The sequence below is a fragment of the Nomascus leucogenys genome, chromosome 16, assembly GCF_006542625.1.
Source record: "Nomascus leucogenys isolate Asia chromosome 16, Asia_NLE_v1, whole genome shotgun sequence".
Classification (NCBI taxonomy): domain Eukaryota; kingdom Metazoa; phylum Chordata; class Mammalia; order Primates; family Hylobatidae; genus Nomascus; species Nomascus leucogenys.
The window spans coordinates 10,991,371-11,015,724 of NC_044396.1; the positions used below are offsets into that span (position 1 = coordinate 10,991,371).

Genomic DNA, 24,354 nt, shown 5'->3' on the forward strand with positions numbered 1-24,354 from the left:
GAGGCTGAGGCAGGAGAATGGCGTGAACCCAGGAGGTGGAGCTTGCAGTGAGCCGAGATAGCACCACTGCACTCCAGCCTGGGCGACAGAGCGAGACTCCGTCTCAAAAAAAAAAAAAAAAAAAAAAATTAGCTGGGCATGATGGCGCCAGCCTGTAGTCCTAGCTACTCGGGAGGCTGAGGTGGGAAGACTGCTTGAGCACAGGAGTTTGAGGTTGCAGTGAACTATGAATGTACTTTTGCACTCCAGCCTGGGTGAGATCCCATCTCTAAAAAAGGAGAGAGGGAGAGAGAGAGAGAGAGAGAGAGAAATGGAAATGATATCACATTGAGAGTAATATGCATCATAGGTTAACAGAAATTTGTACATCTCTAGTAGAATATACATACTAAAAACAAAAAGAACTACAGAAAACTCTTTTCAATAGTTATACTGTTGGTGATCGTGTTGATACTGTTTTTCTGAGACTACTGGGTGTGTATTGTGGGATAAAGCAAATAAGTGATTATGTTGTTCCACTGAGAGCCAGGATTGTAGGCAGGGGAAAAAGAAAATGCAGATGTAACATCAGTGAGGTAAAGTGCAATTTTATAGTGCTGAACTTAAATTGGAAATATCATATAATTAGTAATATAATTTCTTGTTGGAGAAAAAAAAAAGTGTTTCCTAGTCCTGTCTGCTGAAAAGACCTAGAAACAATGAACAATCCAGTAGCAACACACACACTTACTGCTCAGACTGTGGCCTCTAAATACTATGATCTAGGAAAATAAATTGGATTCTTTGAAGAGATAGCTGATTTCAGATCTAGGGCAGGACATGTACAAGATGGCCTGAAACAATTTGTCCTATCAGAAAGCCAGGATGATATCAACAACTATGAGGGTCATGTCAAAAGGACTCAGAACCAGTTTAAAGAGGTTTCAATTGGCCAAAGATGGGACAATTTGACCATCAATAAAATAGCTACTACAATGGAATGAAACACATCAAATATTTTTAAATCCATCAGTTAATAATGACACAAAAAATAAATCAATCGTCGTTGAGTGATACTAGTAAACAAACTGATTGGTTTAAAAATAGGTAAATAAAGAGAAAGAATGAGGCATTTATCCTACCTTCTTATACAAAAGTATCTCAGAGTAACTGAACAGCTGATAAGGGGAAAGTTCTGTTTGCATAGATTTATTTAAATTAATAAAGAAGGAATTATATTATTAGACTGTACCATTCAGAATATACTGAAATTAAATCTAGTTGGCCCTTGAACAACATGAGTTTGAACTGTGTGGATCCACTTTTTCAAATATTTTTTTCCACAAATTTTTTGGAGATCTGTGACAATTTAAAAAAATTCTACAATGAACCACATAGTCTGGAAATATCAAAATAATTAAGAAAAAGTTAGGTATGTTATGAATGCATAAATATATGTGGATGCTAGTTTATTTTAGCATTTACTACCATAAAGTATACACAGATCTATTATAAAAAGTTAAAATTTGTCAAAACATATGCACATAAACACAGACTGTACATGGCTCCCTTTGCAGATGAGAGAAATGTAAACAAATGTAAAGATGTAGTATTAAATCATAACTGCAGAACATTATCTGTAGTACATACTGTACTACTGTAGTAATTTCATAGCTACCTCCTGTTGCTATTGTGGTGAGCTCAAGTGTTGCCAGTATCTGGTAAAAATGCTGCGGATGCTAATCACCTCTATGTGAGCAGTTCATCTCGCCAGTAAATTGCATATCGCAGCAAAAAGTGATGTCTCATGGCTCTCACATACTTTTCATCACATTTAGTGTAATATTGTAGACCTTGACTAACACCATAGGACTCATGCAATGTGCAACTAGTGATGTTGGAAGTGCTCCCAAGAAGCAGAGAAAAGTGACTTTGCAAGAAAAAGTTGAATTGCTTGATATGTACCACAGATTGAGGTGTGCCACCGTGGTTGCCATTTCAGAAAATTCGTCTTGTAAACAGATGGTATTGACAAATAGAGTACGGTACTATAAATGTATCTCTTCCTTATGCTTTTCTTAACAGTTTTCTCTTCTCTAGCTTACTTTATTATAAGAATACAGTACATAATATATTTACAAAATATGTGTTAACTGACTGTGTTATCATAAAGGCTTCTGATCAACAGTAGCCTATTAGTAGTTAAGTTTTTGGGGAGCCAAAAGTTATATGCTGATTTTTGTGTGCAGGGCTCAGCACCCCTAAACTCCCTGTTGTTCAAGGGTCAACTTCAAATGTATCTAGGCTGCTAATGTCAAAAAAAAGGGAGATAATTAGACATTATTCCTATGAAAACAAGCAGCAACATCTAGAAAGCATTTTAGCCCACTCCCTCTCCCCCACTAAAAAAAATCAAACTCCCTCTCCCCCGCTAAAAAAAATCAAGCCTCTAGATTTAACTCAATCCACAGGAAATACAAGGGATGGGGAAAATGACAAATGATGCCGTGGAAATGGAGTCAGGACAAATACTTGGCATCTGTAACACATAAGTGGTAAGAAGAAAAAAGATGGAAGTAGAACCTATGGATTACAAGAAACTTGGGATATATCAGCCAACTGCATTGTTTGAACCTTATTGGAATCCTGGTTTACATTAGAAAACTATTTTTAAAGAAGTATGAAGACAATTGGGACTATTTGAAAACTGGCCATATATTGGATATGATATTAAGAAATCACTGTAAAATATTTTAGGTAGAATAATTGTATTGTAGTTATATAAATAAAAATGAGTCCTTGGCAGGGCTCAGTGGCTCATGACTGTAATCCCAGCAATTTGGGAGGCTGAGGCAGGAGGATCACGAGGTCAGGAGTTCAAGACCAGCCTGACCAACATGGTAAAACCCCATCTCTACTAAAAATACAAAAATTAGCCTGGCATGGTGGTGCGTGCCTGTAATCCCACGTACTCAGGAGGCTGAGGCAGGAGGATCACTTGAACCTGGGAGGCAGAGGTTGCAGTGAGCCGAGATCGTGCTACTGCACTCCAGCCTGGGCAACAGAGCAAGGCTCCATCTCAAAAAACAAAAAACAAACAAACAAACAAAAACAAATAAAACCGAGTCCTTACCTTTTAGAAATACAAATTAAAATATTTATAAATGAAATGATGTGATTTTGGAGATCTGCTTCAAAATAAACTGGGTGTAGCTGAAATAGGACTGACCATGAGTGAAAAACTCCTTAAGCTGAATGGTGGGTGCATGGGGGTTCATTATATTATTTTAGTTTTGTATACGTTTGAAAGTTTCAGTAATAGCATTTTAAAAAATCACACTTTAAAATCACTTGATATATTAAAACAAGTCAAAATAAATTCTACATTCCCTAATTATTTAAAGCAGAGAGAGAAAAATCTCACATGGCTGACAAGGAGAAAACATATTTTGAAATCCTTCTTCCTTATACTCCACTGGCTTTCAAGTAATTTTAGATATTTTTCTTAGAAATTTTAATGTAGCTTTATTTAATTTTCTATGATGAAGTCTTTATTCTTATCTTCATGATTGTTAAGCTAACCAAAATCAGTTTTCAATTGTGAGCTCCAGGAGAGAAGGGGCCATATCTCATTTTTGTATCCTCCATAATTTATATACACTATGGCTACCCATTGATCAAAGTGTAACATAAGAAATAAATTAGAGAACTTGTAAAGTGAAACTGATGGAAAGTCCAATGAATAAGAAGGGGAACTCAGAAGAGCTAATCTTGAGACCCTAAAAGGGGAAGATAGAGAAGGAAAACGTTTCTAGGCGATGTCATTAGAAGGCACGGAAAATGGTACAGAGACTTAAGTAATAGTGTTTTATGGGTCATTATAGTACATACAATGGAGCAACATCATAATGTCATTATCTGATTTTCTAAAGCAATTGTTTTGAACGCTTTGCTACTTCCTCAAGCTCCTGGGTTCCCTTTAAGTGTTCTCACTTTGAGCCTTCTACTTGAGTGTGACCTGGATGCTCCAGGCATGCACAAGCTTTAGGGATTTACATCCTAAAACACTGCTTTTATTAATCCCTCTCCTTATAAAGCGTTCCAGTAACTTCGTATCAGCTATGAGAGTTTTCACCTGACATTTATGACTCTTTCATCTGGCCCAGAGGTACTCACCTATTCTCATTGCCCACTGCCCCGCAAGATGAATTAGGAAAGTGGTGTCACTTTCCTTTCCGGCCCCACAGGGACACCTGTCTTTTTCATATTATTATCTCATCAGGAATGTCCTTCTCTACCCTCTTCTGTCCATTCTTTTTTTTTTGAGACAGAGTCTCACTCTTGTTGCCCAGGCTGTAGTGCAGTGGCACAATCTTGGCTCACTGCAACCTCTGCCTCCCGGATTCAAGCTATTCTCCTGCCTCAGCCTCCTGAGTAGCTAAGATTACAGGCACCCACCACTACATCTGGCTAATTTTGTATTTTTAGTAGAGAGGCGGTTTCACCATGTTGGTCAGGCTGGTCTTGAACTCCTGACCTCAGGTGATCTGCCTGCCTTGGCCTCCCAAAGTCCTGGGATTACAGGCATGGGCCACCATGCCTGGCCTGTCCATTCTTATACTACATATCTTTCAATGTCCAGCTCAAGCTCCTCTCTTCCAGGTCTTTCCTGTCTTCTGACCTGTGTGTCCCTGCAGTTATTCTGCATGTGTTATTTATCTTGGTACTATACCAAAAACTTCCTTTTATTGTTCCTTAGCTTATTTTCATCTTTAAATCAATACATCTAATCAGTAAACATTTACTGGTACATTTTATGTGCCAAGTAATAATGGGTGTCATGGGTATATAAACAAGAAGAAAATAGTCTCTTCATCCTCAATCCGGTTAAGGAGATAAAGTACGAAGTATATTAACTTTAAAGTGTGTGCTTTAAAAAACAGTTCAAGGCAACAATAGAAGAGACTTCATAAAGCAGTGCATGACTAACTGCCCAATGGTATAACAATTTGCTCTTCTCCTACTTGGTAATTATCCTAGAAGGCATGAGCCAGGTCTGCTGTGGGCAAGATACCCAGTAGTTTCTGTTTGAGCTGAAGCAGATCTACTGCAAGAGGGAAGAGCAGAAGAAGCTTATAAGCTGTTCTGATGAACAATTTCCAGGAATGCAATATTGATGAGGATGTCATATATAGCTGTCAAGCAAATAGCAGTCAGTGAATAGCAAGAGCTCTGACTCATCTGAATTAAAGAGGTAAGAGGTAACCACCTACTGTAATTCTCTGTATAGCCTTTATCAATGTCTACTGTTTTTCTCTATTCTTAATCTATTTCTTTGTTATAGTCTGTATCTTCCCAATGTCCCACCCCTCCATCACAATGTAAACGCCACAAGAGCAGAGACCTGGTGAGCCTTTTTCATCCTCTATCCTCAGTGTCTAAACAGCGTTTGGTTTACAGCAGGCACTCAACACATGCTTGTTGATTAAATGAAACTGCCCTGGCTATTTAAGTGAGGGCTTGAGGGTTACAGCCACAAAATCAGAGAGGTTCCTTTTCATGTTCCCAGTAGGGTGAAGTCTGCCTTACCATGGAGCATCAATCCCTTCAAACATCACTGCACAGAGTGTTTTCACCATAAGGGAGACACCCTTTAATTAGGGACAACAGGGGACATAGAACTGCTGGGCTACGCTATTCCATCTGGTGATTGGAAAATGCAGGAGTCCTGGGTCCAGAGGCTGAACCTTCAATTTACTTTACAGTACCATTCCTACTGTGTCCTGATGTCTCCTTTCTTAGAACATTTTAGAGGAAAGGCCTTTGCAAATGTAGAAATGGAAAGTTTTAATTTAGTTCTGCTTAATGCCACATGAGGTATTGGGCAGAAATAAGCAAGATGGAAAATACGTGAAATTCTGAGTAATCTGTGTATTTGGTACTTCAACGTGGAGTCTGAACTATTATAGAAAAGATGACATAAACTAAAATATGATTTTTAAAACAACACAATATGCAATGAAAGAGGACAGCTTAATGAGTGATGTTATTACTAAAGTAATCATAACTTACAGTTGCGTCTTGCATTATAGTTAATAAACCTCATTGGCATTATCTTACTCTTCCTACAAATATGGATCCTGCTTATTCAGCATTTGAGTCATGGACATTTTGTCGAGGGCCAGGCACTTGTAGGCACTGAGAATTCTGAGGAATTCACAATTGATCACAATTATGAGAACAAGATAAGTACTAAGAGGAGAGGTGAACACAGGGCATTGTAGTAGTGTACCCAGGGGACATTTACTCAGACTGTAGCAGATTGCAAAAGGTTTGAGAAGGAAGAGAACAAGGAGCTGCATCATGAGTGAGTAGAAATTAACTGGTGAAAAAGACAGAATAGGGCAGGTCCAGTGGCAAGGAAGTATGAGAGCAGCAGGGTGTGCCTGGAACTTCAATTAGACTTGTATGACTAAGAGATGGATAGAAAGGAGTGGAGGAGTCTTTAGGGTTTTCTAGGTATACGGTCATATCATCAGCAAACAGCGACAGATTGACTTCCTCTTTACCGATTTGGATGCCCTTGATTTCTTTTTTTTTAATTACCATTTTCATTTGTTTGTTTCCATAAGTTATTGAGGAACAGGTGGTGTTTGGCTACATGAGTAAGTTATTTAGCAGTGATTTCTGAGATTTGGGACCTTGAATGCCATACTTGGTGAACACTTTATTCATACATACTCTGGAGACAGCAGGGAGACGCTGGAGGATTGGAAGCAGGGAGCAGGGATGATCAGATATTGCAGCTACTTTTAATTATTTACCCAATAGATATCATCATCTTTTCCCTAAAGAATCCCAGTTTTTCTCAAAAGCTTCTCAGGAAGTTGTTTTTCAGTGAATACTGGGCCCCACCCTATGCCTAGGAAGTAAAATTTGATCAGTATAAGCCAATCTAGGTAATTCCACTCTATCGCCACTGCATGATTTAGCCACAGACATATGTCACAATTTTGGCCAATAATATGGAGTTTAAGAAACTTGTTTTAGGGCTTCTAGAAAACATTTCCTCACTCTTCGAAAGGGATATCTGTTACAGACATTCTCTCTTCCACTACTGCACAATGTATGAGAATGTGCTGCTTAGAGCAACTGCAGCCATCCTGGGACCACAAAGGGACAGGCCTGACAAACGTTTACATGCTGAGAATGGCAACATGGAAAGAGGTAAAGAACCAACGTCCCTGAAGTGGTTGAATGGCCAAATTATGCACTCTGTAACACCTGCTGCAAAGTTCTTTTTAAGCGAATTTAAAAACATCATCCCCTTACTGCCATTCTGACTGGGTCTTCTGTTTTATTTTGCAGCCAAAAGCATCCAGGTTGATATACTGATTTTCACTTCAGAAAGTTCATTCTAGAAGCAGTGAGTCAATTAGGTGAAAGAAGATTAAAAACACAGGTTGGGATATTACTAGGAGGCTGCTGTAGGAATCAGTGAGTTTTGGTGAGACAAGGTCTGTGGGGTGGAGAGGAGGGAATGGGTTTAAGAAATAGGAGGGATTTGGAGTAAACAGGACCTGTAGACGTTTGGCTTTATGTCCTGGGTGCTTTTGAGGTTTCTGGATGATGCTGCCTGCTAATGAGATAGGGGACAGAGGAGGAGGAGAACACAAGTGGAGTCCTGGTAGAAATAATGACTCATAGGTTACCAGACCTATTTTGCAGATGAAATAACCAAGTCTCATTACTAGTCTGTGTTGTCTGTGAGAGTATAGATCTTATCTGTCTTTTTTTACTACTGATTCTCCAGTACCATACAATAGTTGATTAATGAGGGTGCTTAATAACAAATAAATGAGGCTTAGAAAAATTACATCGTTTGCCTATATAGTTAGAAGTTTTGAAGTCAGAATACACACTCAAGTCCTCTAACTCCTTCCAATGTACCGTCTACCACAAGCCACCACACTAAAAACAACAACAACAAAAAGTTGAATTTCAGATTCTGAAGCAGAGGAGTAAACTCTTTTTGGCAGATACAGAGTAAGAGTGGGTTCATTCTCTCAGGTCACAGTAAGAGGGTATTTAATTTTTTTTCACCAATGCATATTTTGTGAAAGAGTTTCTAAAGAAGAAATATATTCAGGAAGGATGCACTTAGGGACATCTAAGAACCATGGATTATACCTCATTGGCGACATACTCAGAATGAAATAGACTCCTTTCATCCTAACCTGGAGCTCATAATTGGAGAATCAGGCAAAAACTTGAGATTTAAAGCCTCTCTATTATCTGGAGTGAATAGAGACTAGCTTAAATCCCTCTTAGGTCACTTTAAGTCATTTCTTGTATTGTCTTTCAAATTGTCAGGGAATAGCAGTTCACCATTTTATGTGTGAGAATCACTAAAGTATTCAAAGATATATCTTCTCTTAGTCTTTGCTCCTTTAAGAGAAATAATCCTTACTCCTCTAGGCTTCCCAATTTATATCATTCTCCCAATATTTTTTATATGTTTTTGGCTCTTAGTATCCTTTATTTTCTTCACATTCTTAAACTGAAGTATCTAAAAGCTTGTCTAGACAATAATTATTTCAATGTTTTTGTTTCTGTTAAGTCAGATTTATAAGAATTTAAATGTCTCCCAAAATTAAACCGACAGCTATGGAATAGGCAAAGAATGAGAAATTATTGACATTAACCTCAAAGAACTGATCACTGCATACAGGCAGCAGGATGCACATAAACCCCTAGTGTTCCAAGAACAATATCATAGTTTGTAATTCACACGCCAGGTTGTGGGACAAAGACTTGAAGCGCGTTAGAAATTTGGAAAAGCAGTAGAGCACTACGGACTCAGGAAGGATTCATGAACACCAATGAATACAGAATGAGCCTTAAAGAGCATTGAGGATTTAGAGGGAAAGAATAGGAATATGGAAGGAGGTGTACATGGGAGAAGGCTGGAATCTGAAGATCTAGAACAAAGAGTTTATGCGGAAAGTATATCCAAGATGCTTTTTAAGAAAATCTTTTTTCTCCAAAGCCTTGTATTTATGTTGACAGTTATTCTGTCCATTATAGATATCATCTAGATGGGTAAAGGATATCATCTTTTCTCTCCCAAAGATGGCCGTATTATAAATTGATCCTTTTGTCTTCTATAGTTAATGAAAGCAATGTTGAATTTTAATTCTATCTGTGTGATAGATATTTAATTCTATCAGTATTTTGGTAAATAGTATACATGGAACATTGGGGCCTAGTCATCACACAGTCACCGCAAATTAAAGAAATTTAATAGGCCTAGAACATGGTAGGGACTCAATAAATGTTTATTGAATCAATGAAAGAAAAAAAGAAAGAAAAAAGGATGGAGTTTAGAAATATTATTTATCATTAATTTTTTAGAAGTTAGGTGAGAAGTTATTTAAATGATAACTTAATTAGTATTTAGAATCCTACCCTTAGCTTTAAGCTATAATTTATCAGGCCTTCACAAATATAGGGTACACAACTGATATATTTTTACTGTTTTTTTCTTTTTCAGACAAATTCATCTTCATCTTTTAGAAAAAAGATGAAGAACCCAAGTATGGTTCTTCATCCTTTTCTTTCTTTTTTTTTTTAGAGACAGATGGGGGTCTCGCTATGTTGCCCAGGCTGGTCTTAAACTCCTGGCCTCAAGCAATTCTCCCACCTTGCAGCCTCCCAAAGTGCTGGGATTACAGGGGTAAGCCACTGTGCGCAGTGAGGTTCCTGAAATTTTCAATAGGTGACAAGAATTATAAGCAGTACCATTGTTTCTTCCAGGAATAGCCCAAATTTGAAATATCAAAGGATAACTCAAAAGTAATAAAAGGAAGACAGCAGTAATTTGGTTCTGTCTTATAATGCTCTAAAGGAAATAAAACAGAATTCCAGGAAACATTTATAGTCATCTAAATAAGCTACTGACTTTATGTAAACCTTTCTGATCTTTCAGAGGTAAAGAAGGGAGTAGAACAAAGAATGTGAGAAGATGTAAGTAGTTATTTACAATAACAAACTCCCTTCTCCCAGGGGTAAATCATTGTGGAGCAGGAATGGACTGAAATCCTTTGCATAAGCAAGAGCTGAGTAAGATAAACATTTTAGACACTGCCAGAGATTTGGAGACTTCTCAGCATTCCAGACTCCTCAGTGTTATTGCATATTGTGAGAAAAGGGCCACCAGCCTTGAAGCCAAAATGGCTTGTTCTCAGGGTGACTCCTGCCCTAAGGGCAGTATAGTCTTGGGCAAGTCATTTAACCCTTATGAGTCTGTTTCTTCATCTGCAAAATAGGGATAATGATAATTGTACCTCCTTCATAGGATGACTGTATGGATAAAACAGTGTCTGCAAAAAGCCTAGGTACTTCCTACATATTAGGAGTTCAATACATTTTAACTCTTATTAATTCTTTTTTGTTTGTTTGTTTGTTTTGAGATGGAGTTTCACTCTTGTTGCCCAGGCTGGAGTGCAGTGGCATGATCTCAGCTCACTGCAACCGCTGCCTCCTGGGTTCAAGAAATTCCCCTGTCTCAGCCTCCCAGTTAGCTGAGATTACAGGCTTGCACCACCACATCCGGCTAACTTTGTATTTTTTTAGTAGAGCTGGGGTTTCACCATGTTGGTCAGGCTGGTCTCGAACCCCTGACCTCAAGTGATTTACCCACCTCGGCCTCCCAAAGTGCTGGGATTACAGGCATGAGCCACTGCACCCGGCCTCTTATTAATTCTTATGCAACCATAATGGGCTCAGTCTCCCCACTCCATTCTGTTAGGTAGAAATCAAATCTGACCTCACCTTACCATGGCAAAGACAGAAAACGCTTTCTTATTTTAGGTGAAAAGAATCACATTAACCTGATCACTCCAAACAGAACCATTCTTATACAACATGTACATGTGAAGGAATAAAGCTAGAGCCAAGTCTCAATGATCAAACACAACAAAATAAGAAATATCTGGGATGGGGAGGGACAAGTTTTTGTTCCCAATTCTGTCTTAGGTTTCAGCTCCTTACCTCACCTTGAACCACCCCCAGTCTGCACTCTCATTCACCCACAGTCTACCAGTCTTTTCCTCACAGCTACCACATAGCAGCTTATTCAGGGTTTCTCAATTTTTAAGATGTTCCTGTGGAAATATTTCAGGCCCAGGAAAAATCTAGAATTTCATACAAATGATTCTATATAACTTAAAGGGCAGACTCTCTCCCCTACACTTAGATCATGTTTATCAATGACACGTATGTAGATAGTATTGGATCTGTCCGGAGAAGTACAGCATTGTAAATGGAAATGTTGCTTTCAGAAATTTCAAAATATGTTAACATATACACAGAACAAAGAACAAAGGAAAAGAATTTTGATGTTTGTATTAGAATAAAGAAAAGCTCCTTTTATTTTTAGTTATGAAAGATTATTATAAACCTTAAAACTTAAAATATGCCTTAAAAATCTGCAGTATTTCAAGAATAAGCTTTTTAAAAATCTTCAATCTATGTAGTATGTAACTATTGGTAAAATCTACTTTGCAGCCTGGAAAAAAAAAATCTGGAGTGAAGTAGGTCCAAAGACACTGTTTTAGTACCTCTGAAATGTTTGTAGCCACAGAAATAGTTCTGAATACAGCAATGTTAAAACTGTTCAAAGGTTAGGCTTCCTATTTGTATAGTACAAATACAGAATAATTTGCAGATAGATCCTTTAACTTTTTTGGATTATGGATATAATGGTGTTGAGGAAGCAACCTCGGGTCACAAACACTTAATATCAGTAAACTTTTTCAATGGCCAGGCTTAGGTAACTTTGTGAAGTAGTATAAATTGGTCATCTTTAAGACTGTTCTAGAGTCCAGGCAAGGTAGCTCATGCCTGTAATCCCAGCATTTTGGGAAGCCAAGGCAGGCAGATCACTTGAGCCCAGGAGTTGGAGACCAGCCTGGGCAACATGGCAAAACTCTGTCTCTATAAAAAATACAAAACTTAGCCAGGCATGGTGATGCACACTCATAGTCCCAGCTACTCAGGAGGCTGAGACAGGAAGATTGCTTAAGGCCAGGAGGTGGAGGTTACAGTGAGCTGTGATCATGTCACTGCACTCCAGCCCAGGCGACAGAGTGAGACCCTGTCTAAAAAAAAAAATAAAAAAGACTGTTCCAGCTGTTCCAGCTTGTATTCCTGTAAGTAACCTCCTCATGTCCGCTCCCATTTCATAATTTCATCTCTGACCCCAGGGACTTAGGACTTCTCTTCAGGATATTCACATAATAAATCACTGCCCAGGGTAAATTAGTTTATGCTCAACCTCTTGCACAGGAGTCTTTGCATTAAGGTAAAACATGATTAAAAGGAAGTACCCCATCCTCAAGGAATCCATCTCTAATGGTAAAATTTCAGATACCACAGTGTTTTAATAGGGAATTATTTGGATCAGGGAAGTTTTTCTAGCACAGGACTAGAACTAGAAGGATATTAGTAGTAATATTTGCCTTCTACTCTATTTCTCAAATTTTGGTTATGAGATCATTTGTGCTATAATCACCAAAGATACCTCCTTAAAAAAACAAAACAAAACAATGGATTTTTAGGCCCAATTCCAGAATGACTAAATCAGAATCTCTGGGAGTGAGGAGCTTATAATTTAGAAAGAGTGGAGGGATACAGATGGGTAAACAAATACAAGGTGAGGACTATTATCCCAGTTTTGGAAATCATCAGATTATACCTTGAACAAAAGCTTGAGGTTTCCATGCACAACCTGGCCTACCAGTATTCATTGTGCTCTATTAAAACAGAAATTTTATTTTAAATTGTTGGCAATATATAAGGAACACAACTTCATCTTTTGGTCTTACCAGGCACTCCAGCTTGGATCCAAAAGTTGATGTCTGTCCCTTCTCCATGGCTGAGGACCTGAGTGATATTGAGGGGCTGCAGCAGGCTCATAACCTCCTCCATGATGGCCCTGGCCTTTTCACTGCCAGTGAATTGCAGCCCAGTGGGTAAGAAGGTTCCTGCATCAGACTCCATCACCAGACTGTAGTTGGAAATATTTACCTAAACACAAGAGAAAATTGTTTGGTTCTTATCTGTTGCTTCTGTGCTTTCTCCTTGGGAACTATCAAACAACAATTACCAAATACTTTACCTCCTCACGGCTGTGCCAAAACACATGTTGCTGTGCCTGACTTAAGGTCTGGTCTGCATATTATCTAACCATTCTGAGATGCACAATTACTCAGCCTAGGATTTGCCAAACTCAAGAGTTGGCTTGAAAGGATTCAAAAAATATAATGAAGGGAAATATAGAGGCCCATATTAAAGATGTTCAGTTATTTCTACTAGCAATAATATTCTTTCAACTAATTTTCTTAAGTGTTCACTGTGTTCCAGTATACAATTCCTCCTATGTGGCAGGGATCTCCAGATAGTATTAGCCATGCTCAGACAAAAGAAGGTATGCTCTGTGAACTTATTTCTTTGCACCTCTTTCCTCTAAACAGATATTCTATCTTATTTTAATTGTGAGTTCTGCCGAAGCTTAAAGGCATCAAGCTGACAGGTTTGTCTTGGGGTTCTGATTTTGTTGTTGTTCCATCTGTTGAATCTCCAGGGAGGGAGGTAATAGAACAAGGCATGAAACACTGCTCTCCCTGGTGTAAAACCACAGCACTCTAATTCCAGGCAACGCTGCCAGGCCACTAGTTCATAAACTCTTTCCAAATAAAGTCTGGTAAGAAAGCACACAGTTATTTCATGTAGCCAATATTGTCACGGCACGAATTTAGAATATAATAGGCTCTGGACAGGTTGCACAGTTAAATTGCTACCCAGCCCTAAAACTTGCAACTTCAAGATCCTTCAAACTGGCCAGCTCATCTGTTTCCCAGGAGCCAACCACATCTTTAAAACTTACCAATTGCCACCTTGGTTGACTTATTCCCAAGCTATCCTTGGACAAACACTGCTACTCATTCCTCATTACTCACCTAGTAAAAAATCAATAATAACATTTGTACATTGCGTCCAGAGAGCTTTCACATTTGCAATCTCCTTTGGTGTTCTTTGGCAACTCATAAAATAGACACAGCAGTATTATTAATATTGCTGTTTTATAGGAAAGGATCTGACAATCAGAGAGGTCAAGTGATCTGCTCAATGTCATACAGCTGGCAAATGGTAGCGCTGGCTCTGAAACCCCCTGCTTTCCAAGACTCCACACCACCATCACTAGCATGGCACTGGAGGGTAAGCAATACTTCTTCTGCATTTAGAATGATTTTCCACTTACATAACAATTTGGGGATTGCATAGTATTTTTTTCTAAAACAGATTCCATTTTACAATGATTGCCTAACCTTTTGCTCTGGAAGTGAATTGTAGTTATAAGGGCAAGAGCAGTGACAGTTTCTAAAGAAAGATGTTGCCGGCATGTACTGAATGCAGGGACCTGGGACACCAATATTTTTTGTTATTGTTAATGATGAGAGGGTTAATAATGCAGAAGTCCGTTCATATTTCTGCTCTCACTTCTAAGGGACTTGTCTTCATGGTGTTTTTCAGTGAAAGACCCAGGGCATTTATAATAAAAAATGCCACCTCAGCTTTTAGCTGAGGCTACTGCATTATGGTAGCATCATTAGAGTTAACAATATGCAAAATATTTGCATTAATGTCTTACACTCAGGGCTCATTTAACTAGTCCATTGATGCTAAGTCAGCAGGTTGACATGTAATTTGGCAGTCCTAAGCCTCTTCCCTTGTATGCCCTGCCATACCCACAACCCTAAACTGTTTCCCTCTCCTGCAAAAAGGAGAAAAGAACATTCACAATATATCTTGCAAATGAAAACAGAATTGAGCAATCTTGTTTGTGAGGGTTTCCACATTGCAGGAAGATCCCATTCTTCCAACAAGAAAATCAGGCAAAGTGCTTCTAATCATGTACTATGTAGGTTAAAATTGGAGCTACGTGATAGGAAGAATCAATATCATTAAAATGGCCACACTGCCCAAAGCAATTTACAGATTCAATGCTGTTCCTGTCAAACTACCAGTGACATTCTTCACAGAACTAGAAAAAACTATTTTAAATTAATATGGAACCCCAAAATAGCCCATATAGCCAAGGCAATCCTAAGCAAGCAGAACGAAGCTGGAGGCATCACATTACCCAACTTCAAATTATACTACAGGATTACAGTAACCAAAACAGCATGGTATTGGTACAAAAATAGACACAAAGGCCAATGGAACAGAGAGCCCAGAAATAAGGCTGAACACCTACAAATATCTGATCTTTGACAAAGCTGACAAAACAAAAAAAAGCAATGGGGAAACGGTTCCCCATTTAATAAAGGATGCTAGGATAACTGACTAGCCATATGCAGAAGTTGAAACTGGACCCCTTCTTTACACCATACAAAAATCAACTAAAGATTGATTAAAGACTTAAATGTGAAGCCCAAAACTGTAAAAACCCAGAAGACAACCTGGGCATACCATTCTGGACATAGGAACTAGTGAAGATTTCATGACAAAGATGCCAAAAGCAATTGCAACAAAAGCAAAAATTGACAGATGGAGCCTAATTAAGAGTTTCTGTACAGCAAAAGAAACTATCAACAGAGTAAACAGACAACCTACAGAACGGGAGAAAAGTTTTGCAAACTATGCATCTGACAAAGGTCTAATATACAGCATCTATAAGGAACTTAAACAAATTTACAAGAGAAAAACAACCCCATTAAAAAGTGGGCAAAGGACATGAACAGAGGCTTCTCAAGACATACATGCGGCCAACAAGCATATGAAAAAAAGCTCAATATTACTGACGATTAGAGAAATGCAAACCAAAACCACAATAAGATACCATCTCATACCAGTCAGAATGGCTATTATTAAAAACTTAAAAAAGTACATGCTGGTGAGGTTGAGAAGAAAAGGGAACACTTATACAATGTTGACGGGAGTGCAAATTAGTTCAACCATTGTGGAAAGCAGTGTGGCGACTCCTCAAAGACCTAGAGACAGAATTACCATTCAACCCAGCAAGCCCATTACTGGGTATATACCAGTTAAGGGGGAATAGAAATCATTATAAAGACACATGTATGTGTATGTTCACTGCAGTACTATTCACAATAGCAAAGACATGGAATCAACCTAAATGCCCATCAATGATAGACTGGATAAAGGAAATGTGGTAATATACACCAGGGAATACTATGCAGCCACAAAAATAATGAGATCATGTCCTTTGCAGGGACACGGATGGAGCTGGAGGCCATTATCCTTAGCAAACTAATGCAGAGATGGAAAACCAAACACCACATGTTCTCACTTATAAGTGGGAGTTAAATGGTGAGAACACATGGACAGATAGAGGGGAACGACACACACTGGGACCTACCAGAGGGTGGATGGTGGAAGGAGGGAGAGGATCAGGAAAAATAACTAATGGGTACTAGGCTTAATACCTGGGAGAGAAAATAATCTGTACAACAAACTCTCATGACGCAAGTTTCCCTATGTAACAAACCTGCACATGTACCCCTGAACTTAAAATAAAAGTTTTTAAAAAGTGGAGCTAGTGAGCAGTTTGGCTGTTAGACCCAACATTAATGAGCAGCCTGGTGAGTTGGACACTGCCCTGGACTCAGTCTGTTGTATTCCTGACTCAGCAACTGATACACTGGGCTACCATGGCGGGTGAATGGCCTCTCCCTCTGTCCCCAAGTCATGTTACCTTGGTCCTTGGCTTCTGCATCTGTAGGTTGGGACAAAAGCTTGAATAATGAGCCTGTCCATATGAAGCTTCAAGCACCTTTAAAGAAAAGGCCTTTAAACCAAAGCAAAAGTGGTTGCATGAATTGAAAACCAGGGCTTCTAATAATGTGTTCATTAAGTGCTTCCTGGTCCTCTTTAACTACAAATGAACAGATGTTCTAGGGACAGGGGACTTCACAGTTTGTGAATGCCATTGTGCAATGTCACAGGATGTTGACAGGAATGTAGAGAACAGTGTATAAATAAAGAAGGTTTCAAAGGTGCCCTAGTCTATATATGTGGCAGCCATTTTAGCAGAGAAAGCAAGAGTGTGGGCTTCTGAATGATCCAGACTGGGTTTGACCCTCACATCAAGCAATCTTTAGCTGTAATGAGGATGAAAATGGTACCCAGCTCATGAAATTGTCAAAAACAGTACATCGTAAAGGCTACGGCATAACTAGCACTTGGTAAACAGTAGCATTACTGTTGTTACTGTTCTTGGCACTGAGCATCAACACTTCTCAGATTTTCAAGGATGGTCCCAATATAAGCCCTTCTGTTAGCTGATTACAACGATGCTAGGCAGCATTTCTGCGATGTTTCCTACGAGCCAGACACTATGTGTAACGTCTTACAGCTCATCCCATGAGTGTGCATGATCATTCTTTAAGTGCTCTTATATTTCTCATCTGACAGATGAAGTAACTGAGGTTTAGTCAGGTTGTCTAACTTTCCCATGGTTACCTAGCTAGTTAAGTCGTGCAGCCAGAATTCCAACTCAGAGGAATTCCTTCCACCTCCTAAGCAGTGCTCTCAACCTCTCCACTGCTGGGTCTCCCGAAAGTCACTTCTGTCAGGCCACAAGTCCTCACTTTTAATTCAGAAGTACAAAGACTGTAGTTAAATGTATAGATTAAAAACTTTTTTTCATGATCACAACACAAGGTATACTTGGACAGAAGTTGTTGTTCCTGCTAAAAAAGTAATTTGTTTAAGCCAAAAAAGAAATGAAAACAAAAACAAAAATCTCTTGCTCCACAATTTGATTCTAAATAGACATAAAAAGCCTAAAATAATAAAACATCTTTTCAAGCCAAATAAGACAGGATGTGTAGATATCAGTAAACCAGAATTCTGGCATAGGTATAGAAATGTTTGATTTCTATTCGTGTAGAACTTTTTTAGTTGCTGCTTACATGACGGCAGCGTTCTATTGTTTTCTATTTATATATAAACATCTCCATATGTTTTCAATAAAGAACTAAGAAAACAAACCACCCACCGTCCATGACACTGCTTTTTCTCTACATTTATGGAGTCATTATCTAATTGTTAGCACATGGTGAAGGAGTTGGGAAAATGTCTCTGCACAAAGAAACTGGAATGAATAGCTGTGTCACTGGCCTGTTAGAACTGCTGCTTCTGAGGAATATGTTGTCACAAACATCCTTATTCCTTAGTGTGCTATGTGTGGGGACACACTCAATGTAGATTTGAAAAGCTGATGATAGCTAGTGACAGGGAGCAGAGTAATGCTAATTTCACCCAACCCATTTTAGCACACGTAACAAGATATTCATCCTCTTGTTTATAGGGTGTAGGAAGAAACCAGCTTCTAGAGGTTGAATGCTTTATTGCTGAGATAACAAGCACTGATTGAGACAAGCTGAGGCACATAGAAGAGGAGGCTGAGCAGCTCAATGATAAACTCAGATATTATCTGTAAACCCCCTACTTTGTTCTCTAAAGAGAAGCAGCTCTTTATTAGGAGCCATGAAAACTGTCATTCATTACCACGTAATATATGTAATGCAATGTAGAGGAATGCTCCAAGGTAATCTCTTATGGTCAGATCATAGGATTAGTTAATATCTGCTCAGGGTTGAGGTTTCATAATTTTGTCTTGTGGTACAATCACATGCTGTAACACTTCTGTTCCTTTTTTTAAGGGTCAGGCTACTCTGCCAAAGAACAATTTGGTAACCATTAGCATTCTTTGGGTGCAACGCAAGATTCAAAAGAAGAAAAGTGTTTAAAATACGTATTGCAGGTTTTAAAATACTTACTTCCTAATATAAACACAAGGATGATGTTTGTGTTTTTTGCTTTTATAAAATCCTAGGCTATTTTTCAGAAATATAGACCCAAGTTCAATAATAGCTCCTCTCTCTCCAAATTTGGCTTCTTTGTTTAAAAGTTTTTTATCTTCTCATAACCTAGAAAAAATAACCTATGAGACCACCGGGGAAAAATAAATGAAATAAATGTATTTTCTCATGTTTCTCAACATGTCTTTGATTTTGACTTAGAGTGACATTGAAGTCTCAAGATCAAGTGGAAAGAAAAGAGACTCCTAACTATTTGAATTAATCATGTAGGCGCCTCAATTTATTCTTCAAAGAAGTAAACTCCACACTGACACAGGGCAATCAATTTTAGTAACTCTTTCTTGTCCTGTAAATGTAAATATTTTACAGATTAACGGTGGTGATGCTGTTTGGTCAGGTGGTAGGCTCAAAACAAGTTCTCAAAAGCAAATCATCTTACAATGCGTGTGCTGAGTTGCTGCAATCCTGTTTTGCAATTCTACGAGTGACCCTGGAATTCCCAGTTTCTGTGGATGAAGGTGATTTCTTTACAGAGCTTTAGCTCAAACAACTAACATGATTGGATGATAGGTAAAGAAGGTTCTGCTGTGCAAAGTAAAAAGCTAGCCTTTACTTTCTGGTCAGATCTACCCTGAAGTTCAGACTTTTCCTTTTGACCTTTACTTTCAGTCTCCAGCACTCAGTTTTGAAGAGCTTTGGGCACCCAAGGGAGAGCCAGGAAAGGGATGATAACAAAATTATTTTATTTGATAGCTCAACTGGCTGCAGCTTGGGGAAATGGGCAGTCTTGGGTAAGTTACATTAGTACCAAAATTGCAGACACAGCAGGAAACCTAACACATGCAGGAGCCTCTGTGGATCTAACCTTCTTCTCACTCCACTCCTACTTCTCACTCCAGGTAGCCACCATCGTACCTGGAGACAGGAACAGAATGAGTAGCCACTGGAGATCCCTTTCCAGACCTATCATTCTCTGTGTGTGCACACAGGTATTCTGTTCTGAGACAAACCTATGTTTTCAGGCAGTCCAATGTTTGCAATGTCATTTGAAGCACTCTAGATCTTAGTGAATTCTCCTCTTGTGCTTGTTAAGGCCCGTGGATAACTCTTAAACTTCCCTAAAACACACGATCCCTGCATAAATGACACTACGGTAATAACAGTGAGCCAGAAGGCTAAAAATGTGGCATAAACATTAGCTAAAAAGAGTAATTTTATTTGTATTATACAGCAAATCTGACTGCATTTGATATGCTTTTTTAAAAAATGCAATATCCAGGATATTCGTTAGATATGACTTAAAAAAGGCTTACATAGCAAATTAATATCTATTTCAGCTTCTAATTTTATTCTTTAATGTTGAAGCAATATAATAATAATAGAAGTAGTGGGACTCAAGAGCTCACAATTAAATTTTGATTCCTTTAATGCTATATATTGGTCAAGTGTTTTATGCTACTGGTTTCATGTTCGTTTCAGTATGCAGTTGTAGAAGAGAAAGCGCCAACACAGCTGGCTTTGTAGGAGCAGACTTCCCTGCCTTTTTCATTCTCTATCCCTCTCAGTCCCCTCTTCTAACAGGTTATCTGTCAGTCTTTCCTGTTATACCCACCACACTACTATTCTTCTCCAGGTTCAAAAGGTAACAACTAAATTGCCTGCCTGAAGAAACTTTCCTTCATTTGACCATTTTCCTTTAATACTGTGACATGCTAAATAAACTAACACATAAAGATGTGTTTCTTGTTTTTGATGGCATTGTTGTACCAGCCAAGATAGTGCTTTCTGGTTGACCTCTAATGCCCTTCTCTTGGTTGGGAAGACTGCAGCAGCTTCTTCAAGTCCCTTTCTAAGGTTATAACTGACTGCTAAGTTCCTCTACCTATAAGTAGACGGGTTATTTTAAAAAATACAGTACTCATCATTTTCTTGTCCTGCAAAAATACACTACGCTATACTCTAGAACCCAAATATTTACTCAATCTTAGGGTGTATTAGGGTGTATCATATTAAAACCCAATTTGTGAGTTTTTCTTTCTCTAGGCTACAGACAAGCACTTTCAGCATTTCTGGATTGTGATAATATCCACATATGCCTTATTTGATCAAGTACTCTTTACAAATATTAGTAAAGATGCTAAACACAGCTTTAGAAATAATTATATTTTCTTAGGCAGGCCTTTCCTTCTTCTTTTTCAAAAGAAAATTAGCAGGTTTGAAACCTTATGAAAAACGAAAGTACCAAAATATGAACTTCAGGGCTCCTTGGTCTGCTCAAGTGACTTCATGCCCTACTTCTGCCCAAGCCTTCTGTGACTACCATCCATACCCCTCCCTAATTTGTTGGCCTATTGCACTTCATTCAATTTTTTTAATACCTGCCTTGCTCCTGCAAAAATTTAAGGCTTACTACAAGAAAATATCCTAATACTGTACTAAAAGAGTAGGTAAATGCACCAGAACCAAGAAAATGCCATGAACACAGGAATCACGTGTGTGGATCTCTGCCATATCTCTAGATTAAATAACAGAACTAAGCACATAGTAGGTTCACAATAAATGTTTAAGGCAAAGAAAAGTCACAATTTGGAACATTTTGACATAGCCTCAATAGCAACTTGAGTATGTAATTTAGCTCTAGCTTGTGGCTGCCAATGTGAGAGGTGATTGATGTATTACTGAGCTCTCGTTATCTAGGAAGAGAAAGTACACCACCATCTCCTTGAAAAAAAGCAATATTTTTTTCTAGCGCTCAAGTCTAAGAGGAGTAATTACGTGGCTCTTTATATGAGGAACACTGGACAAAATAATGGACACAGTCTCCAATAACAATTTTACAAAAGATGCAGAAACACTTTTCCTAACACTATTTCTTACATATTGATCCTCAATTAAAGCCAAAAGCAAAATATTAAGTCACATTTCAGTAAATGTATTTTTTCAGGAAGCAAAATGTATTTATTCAACAGTTCTTTTGACATAAACTTGAGTGATAGGGTGACTATACATTTTTGTTTGCCCTAGGAAGTCCCAGTTTACATCCACTGTCTTGGTGTTAATTAACAGAGCCCCCTTTCTCTTGCAAACATTTCCTGGTTTTAATAATAAATCATATTTCCAACCTACATATGAGGGAACCTATATATGAAGATGACTAAGATAGGGTTGCTTTCCTAAAGGAGGGGAGAGTTTACCAGCAGAGGCAATAACTGGCTAATACATTAAATGCGATGAGTTCTATGAATATGTACAAAGAAGGGAAAGCAACTACTGAAAAATGTTGGCAAAAGCTTGATAAAAGAGGTGATGTTTGGCCTCAGCAAATACCCTACATCGAAAGTTTTCCCATGACAGCAGGGATCTTGTTAGTTCATCAGCATATTCTCAGAACCTAGCTAACAGGCACTTGAAAATACTTGTCAAATGAACAAATGACTTTATTCTAAGCATCCAACTAATGTCCAGAATGTAGCTTTCCAAGAGAGGATCAGAGCTTAGGTAATCTCTAAAAGGATAAATATAAGCATGTTCTGTAGAGTATCTCACTCTCAAACATTAGTTGTCCCTCCTAGAATTTTTGTAGGCATTAGCAAAAAATTTAAATTGGAAACCATTAGTGAGCATCAAATTTCAAACCTGTGATGGAGCTGCACTTGACATTTGTTTACTCCTGGAAATGCTTTCTTCCCTTGGCTTCTGGAACCTCAGACTCTTGGCTCTTTTTATGCTTTACTGGATGATCCTTCTCATTTTTCTTGGCTGGTTTTCTCATCCTCCTGACCAATAGACATTGGGGTGCTCAGAAACAGACTAAAGGCCTCTTCTTTTCTCTATCACACTCACTCTGTTGGAACCCTTATTTAGGCTCATGGTTTTAAATAAATCTGTATGGTGATGAGTTCCAAATTCACATTTTCATGCATCTCCTGAATTCTATACTCATATCCCACAGCTACTCAGTATCTCCACTTAGATGTCTAATTGTGTACTAGTTTCCTATTGCTGCTGTCACAAATTACCACAAAGTCACTGACTTGTAACAACACAATTTGTGTGTGTGTGTGTGTGTGTGCACGCGCGTGTGTGTGTTCTGAGATAGGGTCTCACTCTGTCACCAAGCCTGGAGTGCAGTGGCATGATCTTGACTCACTGCGGCTTTGGCCTCCCAGGCTCAAGCAATCCTCCCACCTCAGTCTCCTGAGTAGCTGGAACTACAGGTGCACCACCACGCCCAGCTAATTTTTTTGTGTTTTTATAGAGGCAAAGTCTCGCCATGTTGCCCGGGCTGGTCTTGAACTTTTGGGCTCAGGCGATCCACCCACTTTGGCCTCCTAAAGTGCTAGGATTATAGGCAAGAGCCACTGTGCCTGGCCTAAAAATTTATTCTCTAACAGTTCTGGAGGTTGTACGTCTGAAATAAGCCTTACAGGGCTAAAATCAAGGTGCTGGTAGAGCTGGTTCCTTCTGGAACTCCTCTCTCGCTTGTACACCCAAAATGCAATCTATCAACAATCTTGTTGGCTCTATTTTCAACATAGACCTACTCTCCAACAACTTCCCGTCAGTTTCACTGTTCTGACTCAGTCCAAGCGACCACCAGCCTTCACCTGGAGTACTGCAGTAGCATCCTGTCTCCCTGTTTCAGCCCTTGCCATCCTTCAGCCTATTTAAAAAATGGGAGAAATGATCTTGGTCAGGGAGAATCTGAAGGCGAGAGTTGAGTTATTATTTATTTGGCTTTATGACTAAAGAAGCCTCAAGTTGTCTACAGAATATGGAATTGAACCTCAAAAAGGCTGAACAAGTTAGCCACAAAACTGTCTCTATCCAATTACATCAGCTGACTTATTGAAGGAAAGGTGGTGCATCCAATGGCTTTAGGAACTGGTGGCAACAATAGCCCTGAAGAAAGGAGAGAGGGGAGTGAGACATCAGGAGGAGGAAGAAAACAGTTCAGAGAGACTGATTCCAGTGAGGGTCATGATGATGTGATAAAGGAGGCTTGTGGAGAATCCAGACCCTAGGACAAGGTGATCTTCAAGATGAAGAGACAGAGCCTCTAAGGGCACTATATTCCCTGGAGAGCAAAACCAACAATCACAGCATTGAAAACATAGAAGCTGAGTTTCCACTGGACAGGGGACAGGGGTGTTGTGAGAGGGTAACTATTATTTTCCATTCAGACGGAGCATTTATATGAAGAAAACTCCATGCCTATGGCTATCTGTAGACTTCTCCCCTGAACTCTACACTTAAAACATTTTGTTATTTCAGTAACTTTAGGGGTACAGTGGTTTTTTGGTCACATGGATGCACTGTATAGCAGCAAAGCCTGGGATTTTAGTGCTCCCGTAACCCGAATAGTATACATTATACCCAATAGGTAGTTTTTTCATCCTTCATTCACCTGCCATTCTCCCCTTTTCTAAGTCTCCAGTGTCCATTATACCACTCTGTATGTCTT

General features: G+C 38.8%; 1 protein-coding gene and 1 long non-coding RNA gene across 2 annotated transcripts in view; one reads left to right on the top strand and one right to left on the bottom strand.

Moving 5' to 3' along the window:
* LOC115830693 overlaps nt 1–24,354 on the top strand; it is a 518,787-nt gene that overhangs the window by 380,716 nt on the left and 113,717 nt on the right. The gene's annotated exons all lie outside the window — the stretch shown is intronic.
* CPQ (carboxypeptidase Q) overlaps nt 1–24,354 on the bottom strand; it is a 531,872-nt gene that overhangs the window by 71,629 nt on the left and 435,889 nt on the right. The window contains exon 7 of the mRNA XM_003268337.3: nt 12,867–13,068. Coding sequence (XP_003268385.1) covers nt 12,867–13,068 — 202 coding nt within the window. The remainder of the gene's footprint in view (nt 1–12,866; nt 13,069–24,354) is intronic.